The sequence below is a fragment of the Podarcis erhardii genome, assembly GCF_964252035.2.
Source record: "Podarcis erhardii genome assembly, chromosome: 11".
Classification (NCBI taxonomy): domain Eukaryota; kingdom Metazoa; phylum Chordata; class Lepidosauria; order Squamata; family Lacertidae; genus Podarcis; species Podarcis erhardii.
Genome location: NC_138501.1, coordinates 42,015,096 through 42,032,196, shown reverse-complemented (window position 1 = coordinate 42,032,196; position 17,101 = coordinate 42,015,096). Strand labels below are relative to the sequence as shown.

Genomic DNA, 17,101 nt, shown 5'->3' with positions numbered 1-17,101 from the left:
CATTCCCTTGCAACCCACACCTGTTAAGAAGGAAAATGAAATTAAGTCCAAGTAGCACGTGTCAGTGCTCTAAGCCCAGAGGGAAGTGTCAGATCAAATAAGGAGAATGCAAAGCTCTTTAACAGAAAGAAAAAAAGACTTTATTCCTAAAGTACTTTGACACGCACAGGCTGCTCTTTTCTCTTCAGATCTGCCTCCTCTTTCGATAAGGTTTTCCCGCAACTCCTCCAGACCCTCCGCAGCATTCATTCCTATATTTGCATTATTCGGTGGCATTTGTGGGCAGCCTCAAGACAGCCCCACCGGCCATTGCATGCAGGCCTGGCGCAATGGGGCAAAGCATGTTCCCATATCCAGCCCCACCCCCAAGATGCTAGAGCCACTGGGGGAACATCCCTGAAAGGGCCCCAAACCATCTCGGCTGCTTTGGGGACCTCGATAGTTTTGTGAGCACGTCCTTGACCCTTTGCAAGCATAAAAAGTTTCCTATTCCTGCCCTGTCCTTATTGGGCTCAACACTAAGACAGCACAGCAATCTGCGGAAAGCCAATAGGATTCAGTACTCTGTCCTTGCCAAAGGCCCAACTCCTACCGGAGACCTGAAGGAGTATTAGCCCACAAAACTGCACCTGATGTTTTCCCCACCCAACGCCTGCACCGATTGTTCATCTAGCTCCAAAACAGTGGATACTACAAGCCAGTGGGGTGAGTTGTGGTGGTGATGACTCCTCCTTTCTCTTTCAAGACATCTGCAAGCAGGCTTTGGAAGCACTTCCAGCTGTATCCCCGTTTATGCTAACGAAACCCACATTTTGGATCCCTGGTGATGGAAGTGGAACATTTGCGGTTTCTGCCTTGTTGATCAAAACATACCAGATGCACTACTATATCAGCATGGGATAGTGCAGCCTTCCTCAACCTGTGGGTCCCCAGATGTTGTTGAACTACAACTCCCATCACCCCTAGCTAGCAAGGCTCAGGGATGATGGGAGTTGCAGTCCAACAACATCTGGGGACCCACAAGTTGAGAACCGCTGGGATAGTGCATGGATGGAAAATGGATCATTTAAGATCGCTACCTAGGTAGAGAAAAGGGACGCAGGTGGCGCTGTGGGTTAAACCACAGAGCCTAGGACTCGCCGATCAGAAGGTCGGCAGTTAAAATCCCCATGACAGGGTGAGCTCCCGTTGCTCGGTCCCTGCGCCTGCCAACCTAGCAGTTCGATAGCACGTCAAAGCGCAAGTAGATAAATAGGTACCACTCCGGCGGGAAGGTAAACGGAGTTTCCGTGTGCTGCTCTGGTTCACTAGAAGCGGCTTAGTCATGCTGGCCACATGACCCGGAAGCTGCACGCTGGCTCCCTCGGCCAGTAAAGCAAGATGAGCGTCACAACCCAAGAGTCGGCCACGACTGGACCTAATGGTCAAGGGTCCCTTTACCTTTACCTAGGTAGAGAGATGGTTTAAACACAATGATTTTGCATGCCAACCAAGTTCATTTAAACCTCCTACCTTGCACCGCTGATATCGACTCCGACCATCAATTGTCCATTCAGCGAAAGGATCTCATCTCGCAAGCGAACCTTTCCACATTTCCCCGCAGGGCTGTTTTTCTTTAAGTCGGTGACCCAGATGCTTCCGACGTCCAGCACAGGACCCTTATGCCCCTTCCTCTTCCTCCCCACTCTCCTCTTTTCACCATAGTCCCCCAGAGCAGGGATGTTCCCAAAACTTAGGCCGAGCGCCTCTGTCTTTCCTGGATCCTTGGTCAGGTAAAGTGTGCAGATCTCCATATCCACAAAACAAGTACCATGTTGCAGTTTGGCCTCCTCTATTGGGAAGTTGAGCTGGATATATTCCCTCAACTTCTTAATGGCAGAGTGGCAAAGTCTGTGTTCTGGCTCCTCCACGTCCTCCTTCAGATGGTTTTGGAGCCACCGGTAAAGGATGGGAAGAAACAGCACGGCGTTCTCCGGAGTGATGGGCATTGTGGCCACGGCAGGGTCCCATTACGTGATGAACTTGTTCCTGGATTGGGTGGTCGAGATTTGATCAACGCACCTTTCGGGATCAAGGTAGTTCTGCGCTTCATCAGCCGCCATACTGAGGGAAACCGAAAGTAAGGGAGGGAGCCCGAAGTAAAATAATAGGAATGAAAAAGTTCTCTCTTTTCTGCCGGTTTAGCCAAAGATAACAGAGCAGGCTTTTTAATTAAAAAGAATGAACACAATGGCTCTGGAGAATTCAGCGAGATGAGGAAGGAAGCAGAGGTTTGGCTCTTTCCACAGCTGTCCGCACAGAAATCGCTCAGGCACTCGCTGCTCCACCAGCAGAGACCATAATTGCTCCTCCGCATTCATCAACACCTGCTTGACCTAGAAAGGGGGAAACAACACAGTTAAAACCATAATTCTCACTCTCAAATAAAGGATTTGAGAGCTGTCTGCAATGCTCATTAATGAGAAAGCTTTCCTTAACGTTATTCTCTTTTCTTGTTAATTCTATAATCTGTTTTTCTATTCATTTGTGTGTTTTTAAAATACACTCTTGGGTTATCAGTCATGTTCTGGAAAGAGTACAGAAGATGAACACGAGCAGGAATACAAGGAAATGTTTATACAGTGGTACCTTGGGTTACATACGCTTCAGGTTACATATGCTTCAGGTTACAGACTCACCTAACCCAGAAATAGTACCTCAGGTTAAGAACTTTGCTTCAGGATAAGAACAGAAATCGTTCTCCGGCGGCACGGCAGCAGTGGGAGGCCCCATTAGCAGTGGGAGGCCCCATTAGCTAAAGTGGTACCTCAGGTTAAATACAGTTTCAGGTTAAGAACGGACCTCCGGAACGAATTAAGTTCTTACCCCGAGGTACCACTGTAGTAGATTTGGGATGTGCAAGGGAGGGGGGGGGGATACTTTGAATACAACCCATTATTGTTTTCTCTTTCTCTGAATAATTTTGGCAAAAAAATAAATGAATTACAATTTCCCTGCAAATCTACATTTTCTAACTTTCTTTTCAATTCATATTATCCTCAAATAGCTGAATGAGGAAAGTTTCCAGAAAGCTACCTTTGACCTTGCAAACAGAGATACAGAGGGGTCTTTGAATTGGCACCAAGTCTAGCGCTGAAAGGAGAAGAATAACATCTAAAAGGCGGGCATACATGAAGAAGAACAATGCAACGTTAATATTTCTCAAGATTACTTTATTAAACCAGTCCCAGAGCATTTTGGGATATCCTGATTACATGCAAAGTTTTGTTTCATCCCCTCTAACAAATTGAGCTCTTCCTTCCTTTTACGTCCCTCCCAGCGGAGTATCGAAAGCATCCTCAGTACCAATTTCTTGGCTTATAGAGAGAGAATTTTTTTAAAAAAGAAGAAAGTAATTACAATGCCCACTGATGACTCTTCAAGATCTGATTTATTTGCATACGTTCTTCAGATACTGTTTTTGAAAGATTGTGTATTAGACACATCCAAAGCTCAGCCCATTTTGACATTGTTTTTTAATGTGTTGTTCACCTTCCTCAAAAGAGCAGGCTGTGGTTTAGCTAATGCTAGAGCTTCTAGAAGACCAAACCAGGTGAGACACCATTCACAAAATATAGACATTACATGAAAAGGCTTCTTAAACTCAGCTGGTGGTGCAGGGACAGATAATCTGGATGGGGAGCCTGCCATTGGAAGTGAAGAGGACTTGATTTTTTTGCCCTCTGCTGCAGTCCCAACATGGAGTCAGTCTTCCATGCTATTTACATCGGGGAAAATCACCCACCGAAGCAGATGGCAGCTCCCCCAGGCACACGTCACCCCCAGGCATTCACTAGATTGGGACCACAGTAGAAAGTAAAAGGTTAAGGCTCGTGACCTCGTGCATACCTGGTTCCCAAGCCAAATCAGATGTCCCACCTATGGTTAGATGTAGATGTGGTTCTTCAGAACACTGAACAGCTGAAAACCTCTTTGTGAAGACCTCTTTGTAATCACAATACAATATTTGCATTTGCTCCATCATCACAGATTTGCTAATTTCGTCAAAGGAAGAATAACATTTGCATGTGACCACTCTTAGAACTTAAAAATGAAGAATCTGGAAATATTAGGGATCAAAAAAGTTCTGGCACATCTGCAAATGTGCTCAATTCTTTTCCCAAGCCCTTCCTGTGGGAAAAGTTCACAATAATAAAGTTGCTTAGGAAACAAACAAACAAAAAAAAAACCCCAACCCTTATGGATTTCTTCCAAGGGCTCATGAATTCTAATTTCAAAACATACATCGAGGGCTTAAGTTTCTGGTGATTTTTTTCAGTCTGAATTTTACATGTGACAAAAATCTGAATACAGAACTTTACATAGGATCATGGACACTTTTCAGTGAGGGAATCAAAAAAACACCTGTGGAGGCATAGAATACACTGGTCTTAAATCAGGATGCGGAAATGGAATGGCTGCATTGTTTTGTTTTAATTTTGTTTGAACTGTATTTTGTGGCAATGCTGGCGCAATTGACTATATTGGCAATTTTAAGGATTTGGGGTGTTTCACACTTGTGCTTTTTGTGGCACGCAATTGCTGTTTAGTTGTGTAGTATAGCTTGCCACTTTGTGAAGGTATTTGCTTTAAAATTGGGATATAAATCTACTAATTAGATGTCTCAATTAAATCGAAAGGTAAAGGTAAAGGGACCCCTGACCATTAGGTTCAGTCATGACCGACTCTGGGGTTGCAGCGCTCATCTTGCTTTATTGGCCGAGGGAGCTGGTGTACATGACTAAGCAACTTCTGGTGAACCAGAGCAGCGCATGCAGATGCCGTTTACCTTCCCACCGGAGCAGTACCTATTTATCTACTTGCACTTTGAGGTGCTTTCGAACTGCTAGGTTGGCAGGAGCAGGGACCGAAAGACGGGAGCTCACCCCGTCCCAGGGATTTGAACCGCCGCATCCCTCTCAATTAAATCTAGCTTATTATAAATTACATCAACATCAACCCAGTCCTTGCAGACATCCAAAATGCCTGAAGGCAGTCAGGTTGTGCATCCATAGCAGAGATCAGAAGAAAAATGACCACTGGGGAGCATCTGCAGCAGCACAACCAGATGCCTTCATCTGCCCCAGCTGCAACAAAGCATGTCTTTCCTGTATCAGTCACTACAGCCACAGGCGCGGCAACCTTCCAAAGGTTCAACTTCGCTCCCAAAAGGCACTCTCCTCCATTGTCTCCCAAGACAGAGGTATGCCAACAAAGTATTCATTACATTTTATTATTATTTTTTATACATAAAGTATCTATAAATGCAATAAACTGGAATTCCACACCAGGTAATTGCATGCCTCGATCACCATCACTGTTACTTGCTTTTCCAAAACCGACTTTCCTTCCTATTCATATCTAGGATACTGATTATAAACGGATACTCTTGGGGTCCCTTCCGACAATTCTATGATCCTATGAAATGCATGGGGGTTATTTCTTTTTTATACAGTGGAACCTCAGTTGTTGAAAACTTTGGAATTCAAATGTTTCAGTTTCTAACACCGGCAACCTGGAAGTGAATGCTTCCATTTTCGAACAGCTTCTGAGGCACATTTCTCCATTTTTTCAATTGATTTTGCCGACCGGCAATTGCGCCTCAGTTGTCGAACGTTTTGGAAGTTGAATGGTCTTCCGGAACGAAATACGTTTGACAACACAGGTTCCACTGTAGTACTTCCAAAACACACACACACATATACACACAAAATCAATCTAAGAACCCTAGAAGAGGTGTAGTAGATTTTGAAGTGCACAAGTTTGTTCTCATAGCTCCCAGTGTCACTCTCCCAACGAGAGTCAAATAATACATCCATTCTCTCTCTCTCTTATACACACAAATACTCTGGAAAACAGCAGTGCCTAGCATAATACCCAGTCCATTAGGATCAGCATGACTGCAATCCTTAGCATAGTTTCCTGGGCATAAGCTCCATTGAACTCGCGGCTGTTTACTCCTAACTACATAGCTTCTGTCTGTAAAACACACTGAGTTTGAACAAAAGATCTTCAGCCAGCTGAAATGAAGCCTTTAGCTTTTAATTAGAAGTGCAAACTACCTTGCAAAGGATAAGCGTTACTATTTATAGGAACCCCAGTCCAAGAACAGAAAGCAAAGTATGCAGGCTTTGCCTTATTATTTTTTCTCATTCTCGCCTCTATGCTCCTCTGTCACAAACAATAGTGAAAGTTTAAAGCCTCTTCATCGTCTCATTCACTTGCCAGTACACTAGGCTCTGGGAGATGATGTCATTGTTCCCGCTCTGAAAAAAGCCCCAGAGCTGTACTCCCTTGCAATTTCCCCTCTATGGGTGGGGGGGGGGGGAGATTTCAGTCTGAGGACTGCACTCCTTCACATGAGATCTTCTGGGGCCTCACACAGGTGGTGGGCATGGCTGCAGGGGGCTGGCATCAGTTGGGTAACAGACGTGACTCTTACTTCTTTAAAGCTGGCTAATATTCCAGATAGGGACGCGGGTGGCGCTGTGGGTTAAACCACAGAGCCTAGGACTTGCCAACCAAAAGGTCGTGGTTCGAATCCCCGCGACGGGGTGAGCTCCCGTTGCTCGGTCCCTGCTGCTGCCAACCTAGCACTTCGAAAGCACATCAAAGTGCAAGTAGATAAATAGGTACTGCACTGGCGGGAAGGTAAACAGTGTTTCCGTGAGCTGCTCTGGTTCGCCAGAAGCGGCTTAGTCATGCTGGCCATGTGACCCGGAAGCTGTACGCCGGCTCCCTCAGCCAATAAAGCGAGATGAGCGCCGCAACCCCAGAGTTGGTCACGACTTGACCTAATGGTCAGGGGTGCCTTTACCTTTAATATTCCAGATATAAAAATATCAGAGGTTTCTACATACACACCTAAACCTCAGTCCAGGCAAGCAAGACGCGTTAGCAACAGTTCAATGACACTTTCCTAGGAAGACTGGATGCTGCCTTTTGCAGAGTCAGGTCATTGGTCTCAGTAGGGCTGAGCTCAGTAGGACTGGAAGGTATATTGACAGATCGTCCAAAACCAATTTCAAGTCCATATCGTGTTATTGGTTTCATTTCTTTTCTTTTTTTTACTTGGGGGGATCTACACACAGGAAAAACCCCACTATAAAGAAGTCAGAAATTAAATCGTCAAAACAAAAGGAAAAAACTATGTAAAAATAGCACAGATTTTTATTTTATTTTTTGCTCTGGAACATCTGGTGTTCCATGTTTATAATGCATTCAAAGCATTGTTTTTTGACTAATGTAGCTGAGACCCGGACAATATATTGCAAATCAGGGGTGCGGGGGGTGCTGTGGTCTAAACAACTTAGCCTCTTGGGCTTGCTGATCAGAAGGTCGGCAGTTTGAATCTGCACAACAGGGTGAGCTCCCGTTGTTCTGTCCCAGCTCCTGCCAACCTAGCAGTACAAAAGAATGCCAGTGCAAGTAGAGAAATAGGGACAGCTGCGGGGGGAACGTAAACAATGTTTCCGTGCACTCTGGTTTCTGTCACGGTGTCCTACTGCACCAGAAGTGGTTTAGTCATGCTGGCCACATGACCCAGAAAGCTGTCTGCAGACAAACACCAGCTCCCTCGGCCTGAAAGCAAGATGGGCGCCACAACCCCATAGTCGCCTTTGGCTGGACTTAACTGTCCAGGGGTCCTTTACCTTTATTGCAAATTATGATGTATGCAAAAATCACAATGTGGGGGAAACCGTGAAGCCAACCCTCCTCTTGATTCCTGCGACCCCTGTTAACCCTGCTGGCTCAGCGGCAAATCACAAGAGCAGACTGGCAAAAATCACAATGCAGGAAAAACCATGAAGACAGACAATGCTTCTACATAGTTCCATCCTTATTTCAAACTTAGGGAAGCTTTTAATGTTTGATGTATTACAGTATTTTAATATATTTTTTGGAAGCCACCCAGAGTGGCTGGGGAAGCCCAGCCAGATGGGCAGGGTATAAATAAATTATTATTATTATTATTATTATTATTATTATTATTATTATTATTATTATTATTATTATTTCGTTATACCATGATGCTTAGCTGGTGATATATCACAATGATGAAAACCAGATATCGCCTAGCCCTAATGCTGACTAGAACCATTTCCATGGATTTTGAAGCATCATGCCTTATCATAAGGTGCTCTCACAAGTCACCTCAAGATTTGCCATGTGGGCCTGAGGGGGTGGTATTTGATCTCCGAATGTGTTGAACTAGCTGCACAGAGCCTGGCACCCCAGACGCTGAACTCAATCAACAGCTCTCTTAAACTGTGGGAAGACAAAAGACTAGTAAAAATTATTACCAGCTGCAACGAGATGGACTTCCAACATAAATACTTCCAAAATCTATTAATGTAATTGCCCTCAAATTGATCCGATCATCACAAGGCTGGAAACAGTTTTCTAGCGATCGGCTGTAAGGGTTCATCAGCATCAATGCCAAACAAGACTTTCAGAGGAATGGTTGGACTTAAAGATATTATCTTTATTGACAATTTCCAGTGCGTTGTCCCCCCCCGCCCCCGCGCCCATGTCAGCACAAGTTAATAAAAAATATTCATCATGCTGCACATTCATTTCGGCCTAATACTGTGGTCCACTGAACATAGCAGACAGTGCTGCATTCATGGCATATAGCAGCCTTTGGCAACCTGGTACCTTCCATGTTTTGGGCTACAACTCCCATCAGTGCATGGTTGGAGCACTACTAGCCTGGTCTTGGGTAAAGACCAACAGCAGCTCTAAAGTAAAGGTAAAGAGACCCCTGACTATTAGGTCTAGTTGTGACCAACTCTGGGGTTGCGACGCTCATCTCGCTTTATTGGCCGAGGGAGCAGGCGTACAGCTTCCGGGTCATGTGGCCAGCATGACTAAGCCGCTTCTGGAGAACCAGAGCAGCGCACGGAAACGCTGTTTACCTTCCCGCCGGAGCGGTACCTATTTATCTACTTGCACTTTGACGTGCTTTCGAACTGCTAGGTTGGCAGGAGCAGGGACCGAGCAATGGGAGCTCACCCCGTCGCGGGGATTCGAACCGCCAACCTTCTGATCGGCAAGTCCTAGGCTATGTGGTTTAACCCACAGCGCCACCTGCGTTCCTATAAAAGAAAAGAGAAATGAATCCCCATACACATGTCTGGGTTGAAGTTGAATCGTAGGTCTGGAAAGGCTGAAGACTACAGCATGTCTAATGCACACAGAAGCATAAGCTGGCCCTTTCTTTTAGATGGGAAAGCACACAATAAATAGGGAAAGAGCTGTAGCTCAGTGGTAGGTTGTCTGCTTTGCATGCAGAAGATCCCAGGTTCAATTTGCAGGACCCCCAGGTGGGGCTGGGAATGCTTCCGGTCTGAAATGTGAGAGAGGCACCATCAGAACACTAAATTAGATGCCGCAATGGTCTGAACTCTGTGCGAAGGCCGCTTCCCTATGTACCTACGTTCACAGATCCTGCCTCTAATCAAAAGCTCATGGAGAATGAAAAGCTTCTGTGGCAGATGCAAGGTTTTAGGTGTTAAGGGAAGACATCTGAACATGCATTCATGTGTTGCTTTCAAGGCAGCACATGACACCACTTCCATCACACTTTAAATTGCTGCATATGTCTTCATCCTGAAAGAATTCTGTGGCTCCAAACCATTTTCTTAACTTTGCAAATACAGTGGTACCTCAGGTTAAGTACTTAATTCGTTCCAGAGGTCCGTTCTTAACCTGAAACTGTTCTTAACCTGAAGCACCACTTTAGCTAATGGGGCCTCCTGCTGCCGCTGCGCCGCCAAAGCACGATTTCTGTTCTCACCCTGAAGCAAAGTTCTTAACTCGAGGTACTATTTCTGGGTTAGCGGAGTCTGTAACCTGAAGCGTATGTAACCCGAGGTACAACTGAACCTGAATTGGTTTGATGAACTGCCCACAGAGTTTGGACAAGCAAGCAGTTGTGTGTGCGGCATAGTTGTTGTTTAGTCATTTAGTCATGTCTGACTCTTCGTGACCCCATGGACCAGAGCACGCCAGGCACTCCTGTCTTCCACTGCCTCCCGCAGCTTGGTCAAACTCATGCTGGTAGCTTCGAGAACACTGTCCAACCACCTCGTCCTCTGCCGTCCCCTTCTCCTTGTGCCCTCCAACTTTCCCAACATCAGGGTCTTCTCCAGGGAGTCTTCTCTTCTCATGAGGTGGCCAAAGTATTGGAGCCTCAGCTTCATGATCTGTCCTTCCAGTGAGCACTCAGGGCTGATTTCCTTCAGAATGGAGAGGTTTGATCTTCTTGCAGTCCATGGGACTCTCAACAGTCTCCTCCATAATGTGTGGCATTACTCTGCTCATTTGCACACGAGCTTTTCCTAGCAATGTGTAAGGCACATGTCCCAAATGGCTCTGATTTGATGTTGTCAGGCTATGTGGTTTCTCTTAAAGGCTAACCTTAAGGAAGCCTTACTGCCTTCACACCCGGATTTCAGAGCTGTTTACTCTCCTGGTTTTCAAATCCATGCGTCACCTTTAATGAACTTAGGGTGTGAGCTTTGTTGGGTGGAATGCAAATTCACTTATCCTCCTGGAAACCTTTCCACCCATTTCTGTGTGGAGCAAGAATTCCTCAAGCGGCTTTCACAAAGAGGCACTTAAATAGGCTTGCACTGATCTATTTAAATGAGTAGATTAAAACCAAAGGAAGCTTTAGTTGATCAATCAATGAAGGGGAACTTTAATAGGTTAGGGCAGAGGGTTAGCAGGGCACATTTTTAATGCAGTTTTGTTGAATACTTGAAATAAAAAAAGATTGCCTTTCCTTTCAACAGTAGATTGTGTCCATATTTATTAAGCTTTTCTCTCCAAAATCTCAAAAATGAATCCATACTGAGATGCGGGTGAAAAGTAAATCTCTTCAAATGTACAGTGGTACCTTGGGTTAAGAACTTAATTCGTTCTGGAGGTCCGTTCTTAACCTGAGGCACCACTTTAGCTAATGGGGCCTCCTGCTGCCCTGTGCAATTTCTGTTCTCATCCTGAAGCAAAGTTCTTAACCTGAGGTACTAATTCTGGGTTAGCGGAGTCTGTAACCTGAAGCGTCTGTAACCCGAGGTACCACTGTAATTTAATCAGGGGACGAATAATCAACTAAGGTTGCAAACCTACGTACACTGACATGGGAGTAAGCCACATTGAAATCAGTTGATCTTACCTCTGAGCAGACACATCGAGGCTTTCACTCTAAATACATTTCATTTTATTTATTTATCGCATTAATAACCCATCCTTCCTCCAAGGTGGCACACATACTTCTTTGTCCTGCCCATTTTTATCCACACAACAACTCTGTGAGGTAGGTTAGGCTGAGAGACGGTGACTGCCCCAAGATCACCCAGTGAGTTTCCTGTTTGAGTGGGAATTTGAACCCTGGTCTCCCGGGTCCAAGCGCAGCACTCTAACCACTGCACCACACCGGCTCTCTTATCAATGGCCGAAGTGTCTGCATTTTCTGTAGCCCTGTTGAGGTGTTACTGCCCTGAATAAGGAATGTCAATGTATGTAGGGGTTGTGGGGCCATGCACAATGCCCCAGCCCCACACGTCCTGCATTGAGCATGTAGGTCTGAACAGAGGAGAAACTTCTATGTATGTTCAGCCAAGTGAGCTTAGAAGTCTCTCCATGGTCCATGCACGACCAGAGTTCCTGACGGTGAATCTTCCAAGCACATTCAGCCAAATGCATCCACCCTTCAGATCTTCCCACTCAGAAAGGGAGGCATGGAGTGTAGCAAGCAGGGATGGTGCAAAAGGGCTTGTCAAGTATAATTATTTAATTGACACTGAAATGGGGAATGCCTAAATGTGTATTACTGAAGGTTTTAATGTGGGGAAATTCCACTTAAGTATACTAAGTGGTCTCTGAACTCATTGATGGGTTGATAATTAACTGTTGTTCTCTGCTAGCTAGAACTTGAGTGTTTAACCTTAGTTCACAATTGCAAATTCATAATCTTGGAAGGGTGGTGGCTGAGTCTTTGTTCTTGGGGTCTGTGGAAGTAAGGACGTGTAAATGACCCTCTATAGTGAGTGAATACAGCTCCAGGCAAAATGGAGACTGTAAGGAGAGACACAGCTCAGATTTGAGATCTGTTTGGAATATTTCATATTTTATAAGAAGCTGAGCCTGTGCTGGAATTGCACATGATCTTATGGATATTTTGGATATACCATTTGCTGTTTTTTGTTCTGTTTTGAAGAAAGTTCTGGAAGTGAAGCTTTAATTAAACTGATGAGCTTTGACAATGTTTTATTTCCAAAAGGAGTCTGTTTTTGTGCATCCAGTCGCTTCAGGTTATGCAATATTAGTATCTGGAATAGCGTTTGCATTTCTTGTTCAGGCCTAAACACCTGAGCAGGGCTCTGGTCTGTGTGACATTAAACTAAAGTACACAATGCACACTCAAACACCAACACAATTTTGAACCCTTAGAAGGAGCACAGCTACTATTTTCTAGTTCAGGAAGGCATACAGTGAAGCCAAACAGACCATATACTGCGTTTATCATTTTCCTGCCTTGGAAAGAGGTGCTCACCATATTTATAAGTTCCAAGTGTGCTCTGAAACCCAGTCATTTTTTAAAAATAGTTTACCACCCCCTCTCCAGGTTTATGAGAATATAACAGGCCAAAACACCTTAGTGAATGATGTCAAGCCTTAAATGTTACTCTCCAAGTCAATCTTTTTAGAACCGACATAGGAAAAGCTTAGCAGATGATCACAGATCCATTTAGTCCAGTATCCTGTTCCCAAGAGTTGCAAGCCAGATGCTTCTAGGAAGCTCATAAGCAGGGCAAAAGCCATTGCTTGCCCTCAACAAATAAGATTTGGGCGAAACCAGTGAAGGAATTCTGTATGGCTAAGTGAGAGCTGGACCATAAAGAAGGCTGATCGCCAAAGAATTGATGCTTTTGAATTATGGTACTGAAGGAGACTCTTGAGAGTCCCATGGACTGCAAGAAGACCAAACCTCTCCATTCTTAAGGAAATCAGCCCTGAGTGCTCACTGGAAGGACAGATCCTGAAGCTGAGACTCCAATACTCTGGCCACCTCATGAGAAGAGAAGACTCCCTGGAAAAGACCCTGATGCTGGGAAAGATGGTTGGACAGTGTTCTCGAAGCTACCAGCATGAGTCTGACCAAACTGCGGGAGGCAGTGGAAGATAGGAGTGCCTGGCGTGCTCTGGTCCATGGGGTCACAAAGAGTAGGACACAACTAAACGACTAAACAACAACAACAAAGTTCATGCTCATGCGTGCAGAAGTAGGAATCAGCTTTAAATCTTTGGTTTTCATCTTGCCTCTTATTCTTGGATTTGGTGTTACATTATCAACAACATGCGGTTTTAATTACGTACATGCAGCCAGAGGCCTATATTCAGCAGATGCATAATTAGAAATCCTAATAAGAAACAAGAAAAACACAGCACAAATATGGACAGCTTACAATGTTGTCCCGGCAGACATGAGAGGACCTCTCCTTCCTTTCTTCCTCTGCAACCCCACAGAAACACCCAGTCTGTTCCAGAAGGTTCCCTTACTTTCTATAATAGGTAAAAGGTAAAGGACCCCTGGACAGTTAAGTCCAGTCAAAGGAAACCATGGGGTGCAGCGCTCATCTCGCTTGCAGGCTGAGGGAGCCGGCGTTTGTCCATGGACAGCTTCCCGGATCAAGTGGCCAGAATGACTAAAAAGCTTCTGGCGCAACGGAACACCATAATAGAAACAGAGTGCATGGAAACACTGTTTACCTTCCCGCCGCAGCGGTACCTATTTATCTACTTGCACTGGTGTGCTTTCAAATTGCTAGGTTGGCAGGATCTGGGACAAAGCAATGGGAGCTTACTCTATCGCGGGGATTCGAACCGCCAACCTTCCGATTGGCAAGCCCAAAAGTTTCAGTGGTTTAGACCACAGCACCACCCGCATATTAGGGGTACACAGAGAGCTGCAGAAGGGGAAAGGTAAACATCACTTATGCGAACCAAAGTCTGTTATGCAGGCAGGCCAACTCTGTTGAACGCCACCCTATACAGTGGTACCTCGGGTTACAGACGCTTGAGGTTACAGACTCCGCTAACCCAGAAATAATACCTCAGGTTAAGAACTTTGCTTCAGGATGAGAACAGAAATTGCGCAGCGGCAGCAGGAGGCCCCATTAGCTAAAGTGGTACCTGAGGTTAAGAACAGTTTCAGGTTAAGAACGGACCTCCAGAACGAATTAAGTACATAACCAGAGGTACCACTGTACTAGGTGTGGGAACTGGATCTGCACTTTTTAAAGAAAAAATCCACACCGAAAACCATATTTCAATGTGTACTTACAATTTTTTTTGCACACGTTTTCTCCTAAATCACACATTTCTAAATTTTCCAACCCCTTCCAAATCATATGTAGCTGGAAGGAGGGGAGAACCATGATTTATACATGCAGACTTTGCAGTCAACACAGTATGGACAGTAATATTATTATCATTATTAATACACGTATTTCACACAGTAGTACCAAGAACTCAGGTATGAAATGACCTGGAAGAAGCAATCGTCCCCGGCAGGAGGAAAGCACTCCGCCCATGCTCAGAGGCAGGATTTTCTTTATTGTTGCTTCTCTCATGTTCCAGGTAATTTCAAAAACAGGAGTCTGGTAAGCCCCAGTTCAAATTAAGCCCTGGAAGCAGCCCTTTGATAATGCACAGTCGGCTGCAAAGCTTTGATAAGGAAACAGCCTTCAGTTTCATGTATTATATTAAGTAGGCTCTTGCCACAGTTTTTTTTGGGGGGGGGAGGGGGAGGGAGAAGGCAAATTTTTAAAAAAGATACTTTGGAATGGTCTTTTATTATAAACGGTTTAGCACCAGAGTTAATCAAAAATCAAGAGCTCCCCGATTATCTCTGCATTTACCATCCCTCCGGACTGTTTAAAATTCTGGAAGGAAATTCTTAATGTCACAGAGTCTTTTGGAGTTGCTTCTCTGCCAGGAGTCTCATTCCCTGCCCCAACAAGTCACAAAATTCTACTCATACGTTTACAATTCCATCTCTTCCCTGCACCCCACCCCCAGAAAAAAAAATCTGTGCATTTAACATTAAAAATTAATTCAACTTCTTCAGACCTCACAAAGAAATTAGGGCGCAAAACGAGGCTTTGAAAAGTGTCAGGAGGGAAGGATAAAAATATTGCTGAGTGCCTGGGTCTGGGGGAAATGCAACCAGCGGAGAGAAGGGGAGGGGGAGAGGAGAAGGGTGACATTTAGCCTCAATTTTCATTTTGGTTTATGTCCCTATTGTTACTCAAAAATCCATTTCCCCTTGCTTTCTGTGCAAATTTTTCTCCCTCTCTCCTTTGAAAATGCCGTAAAGTCTTTTGGGATCATTTCTTAATTCTGAAGTGCCTTTTTATTTTCCCTCTCTTTTTCTTAATTTTTTTTTTACATCAGCATAAAGAACCACTTCCATATGTTCCTCCCCCCCACCCCCCCAAGCCTTTCTGGGTTTATAAATTTTATCTGTTAAATATTTACCCATGAAAAATTGTTTGAAACTGAAGTGGGCCAAAAGGCTTCACAAAAGCAGCCATGTTTTCTTTCCCCCCTTCTACTTTTCCAGGAGAGAGACTGCCTAGATGATGAAGTTTTTCATTTGTGCCCAATTTCTTCCTCTTATGCATTTTAAAACCTGGCCTTCACAAGCAGCAGTAAGGCATTTATCAGTCACAAATTTGGGAGCAGCGAGGGCAATATCTCAGCTCCAAGAGAGGCGTAGCCAGTGTCGTGCTCTCCACATATTGTTGGACTACAACTCCCATCATCCCTCTCCACTGGCCATGTTGGCTGAGCATGATGGGAGCTGCAGGCCAACAACATCTGGAATATACTGTCAGGCCTGGAGTCAGACGCAGGTCAGCGTGAAAGACGCAGGGCTCTGTTGTCAGTGAAGTTAGCTCTTTGTTCAAGCAAACAGCATACAAGTCAGCAACCCTTCCCAGTAGATCTTGCCTCTATGGAGCAGTTGCTAGGACTGAAGATTCCACCCTTTTCCGGATGTTTCCCAAGCAATCTCAAATTGCATCTGTGCACTTCTGGTTCTGCCCTCATTATCCTTGCATTCTTGGAAACCAGGGTGGAGGAGAACAAAACAGGGAGAGCCCCCAAATTCTTCAGCAGCCTCTTGATCACCGCCCCTCCTCTGCTTCAGCCTCAGAGTCTGAACTGCTCCCTGTCACAGGTTCCTCCTGCTCACTAAACCCTGTTGCCTCTTCACCCTTTGGCACCTCCTCCCAATCTTCTCCCTCTGACCTCTTCTCAGTGTCCCACCACCAATCCCCTGGCTCTGAGCCTTCCTCCTCTGTGGTTTCCCCTGGGGGCTTCCCTGGCTAGTGCCTCCAACCACTCCTCTTTGTCCAGTCCATCCCTGACACCTCCTGCCATTGATGTTGCTGCAGCTTACCTGGATGGGGTGGCAGCGTAATGGCGAGGAGACAGCGGTTCCACCTCACAACATAGGTCACCACTGCAACCATTTGCTCTAAATGTCTGTGCCCTTGTATGCACTTTGGATGAAACTTTGGTGGAACTCCTCACTGGAGCATGGGGAAGGGTCATCAAGGTGAATAGGAGAATCCTTCTCATTGAACTAATTCTTATGGCTTTCAATGGGATTTTTAAAATACTACTTGACCTGAATGTGGCTTTAATTTGTTTAATTTAACATTGTTTATTCTCACACTCTGCATTAATTGAGCTGTTTCTGCGTGCCAGTTTGAGCTTCTCTTGGGAAGGAAATCCAGAATGTAAGCAATAAATTAAGCGAGGTGGCAAAATCCTAAGAATAATAGATGAAACCAAATGGAAAGTTGAGAAATCAGATGTTTGAATTCTCCTTTATGAGAGGAAAGGGACACGGGTGGCGCTGTGGGCTAAACCACTGAGCCTCTTGGGCTTGCTGATCAGAAGGTCAGCAGTTTGAATCCTCTCGACAGGATGAGCTCCCATTGCTCTGTCCCAGCTCCTGCCAACCTAGCAGTTTGAAAGCACA

General features: G+C 45.0%; 1 protein-coding gene across 4 annotated transcripts in view; it reads right to left on the bottom strand.

Moving 5' to 3' along the window:
• Nucleotides 1–17,101, bottom strand: part of PDZD2 (PDZ domain containing 2) — a 248,605-nt gene that overhangs the window by 174,489 nt on the left and 57,015 nt on the right. For 2 of the 4 annotated variants that reach the window (XM_081881317.1, XM_081881320.1), the window contains exon 2: nucleotides 1,513–2,369. In XM_081881317.1, coding sequence (XP_081737443.1) covers nucleotides 1,513–1,988 — 476 coding nt within the window. In that variant the 5' untranslated portion in view covers nucleotides 1,989–2,369. Of the gene's footprint in view, nucleotides 1–1,512; nucleotides 2,376–17,101 lie in introns of all 4 variants that reach the window. The other 2 variants (XM_081881318.1, XM_081881319.1) reach the window with 1 other exon arrangement.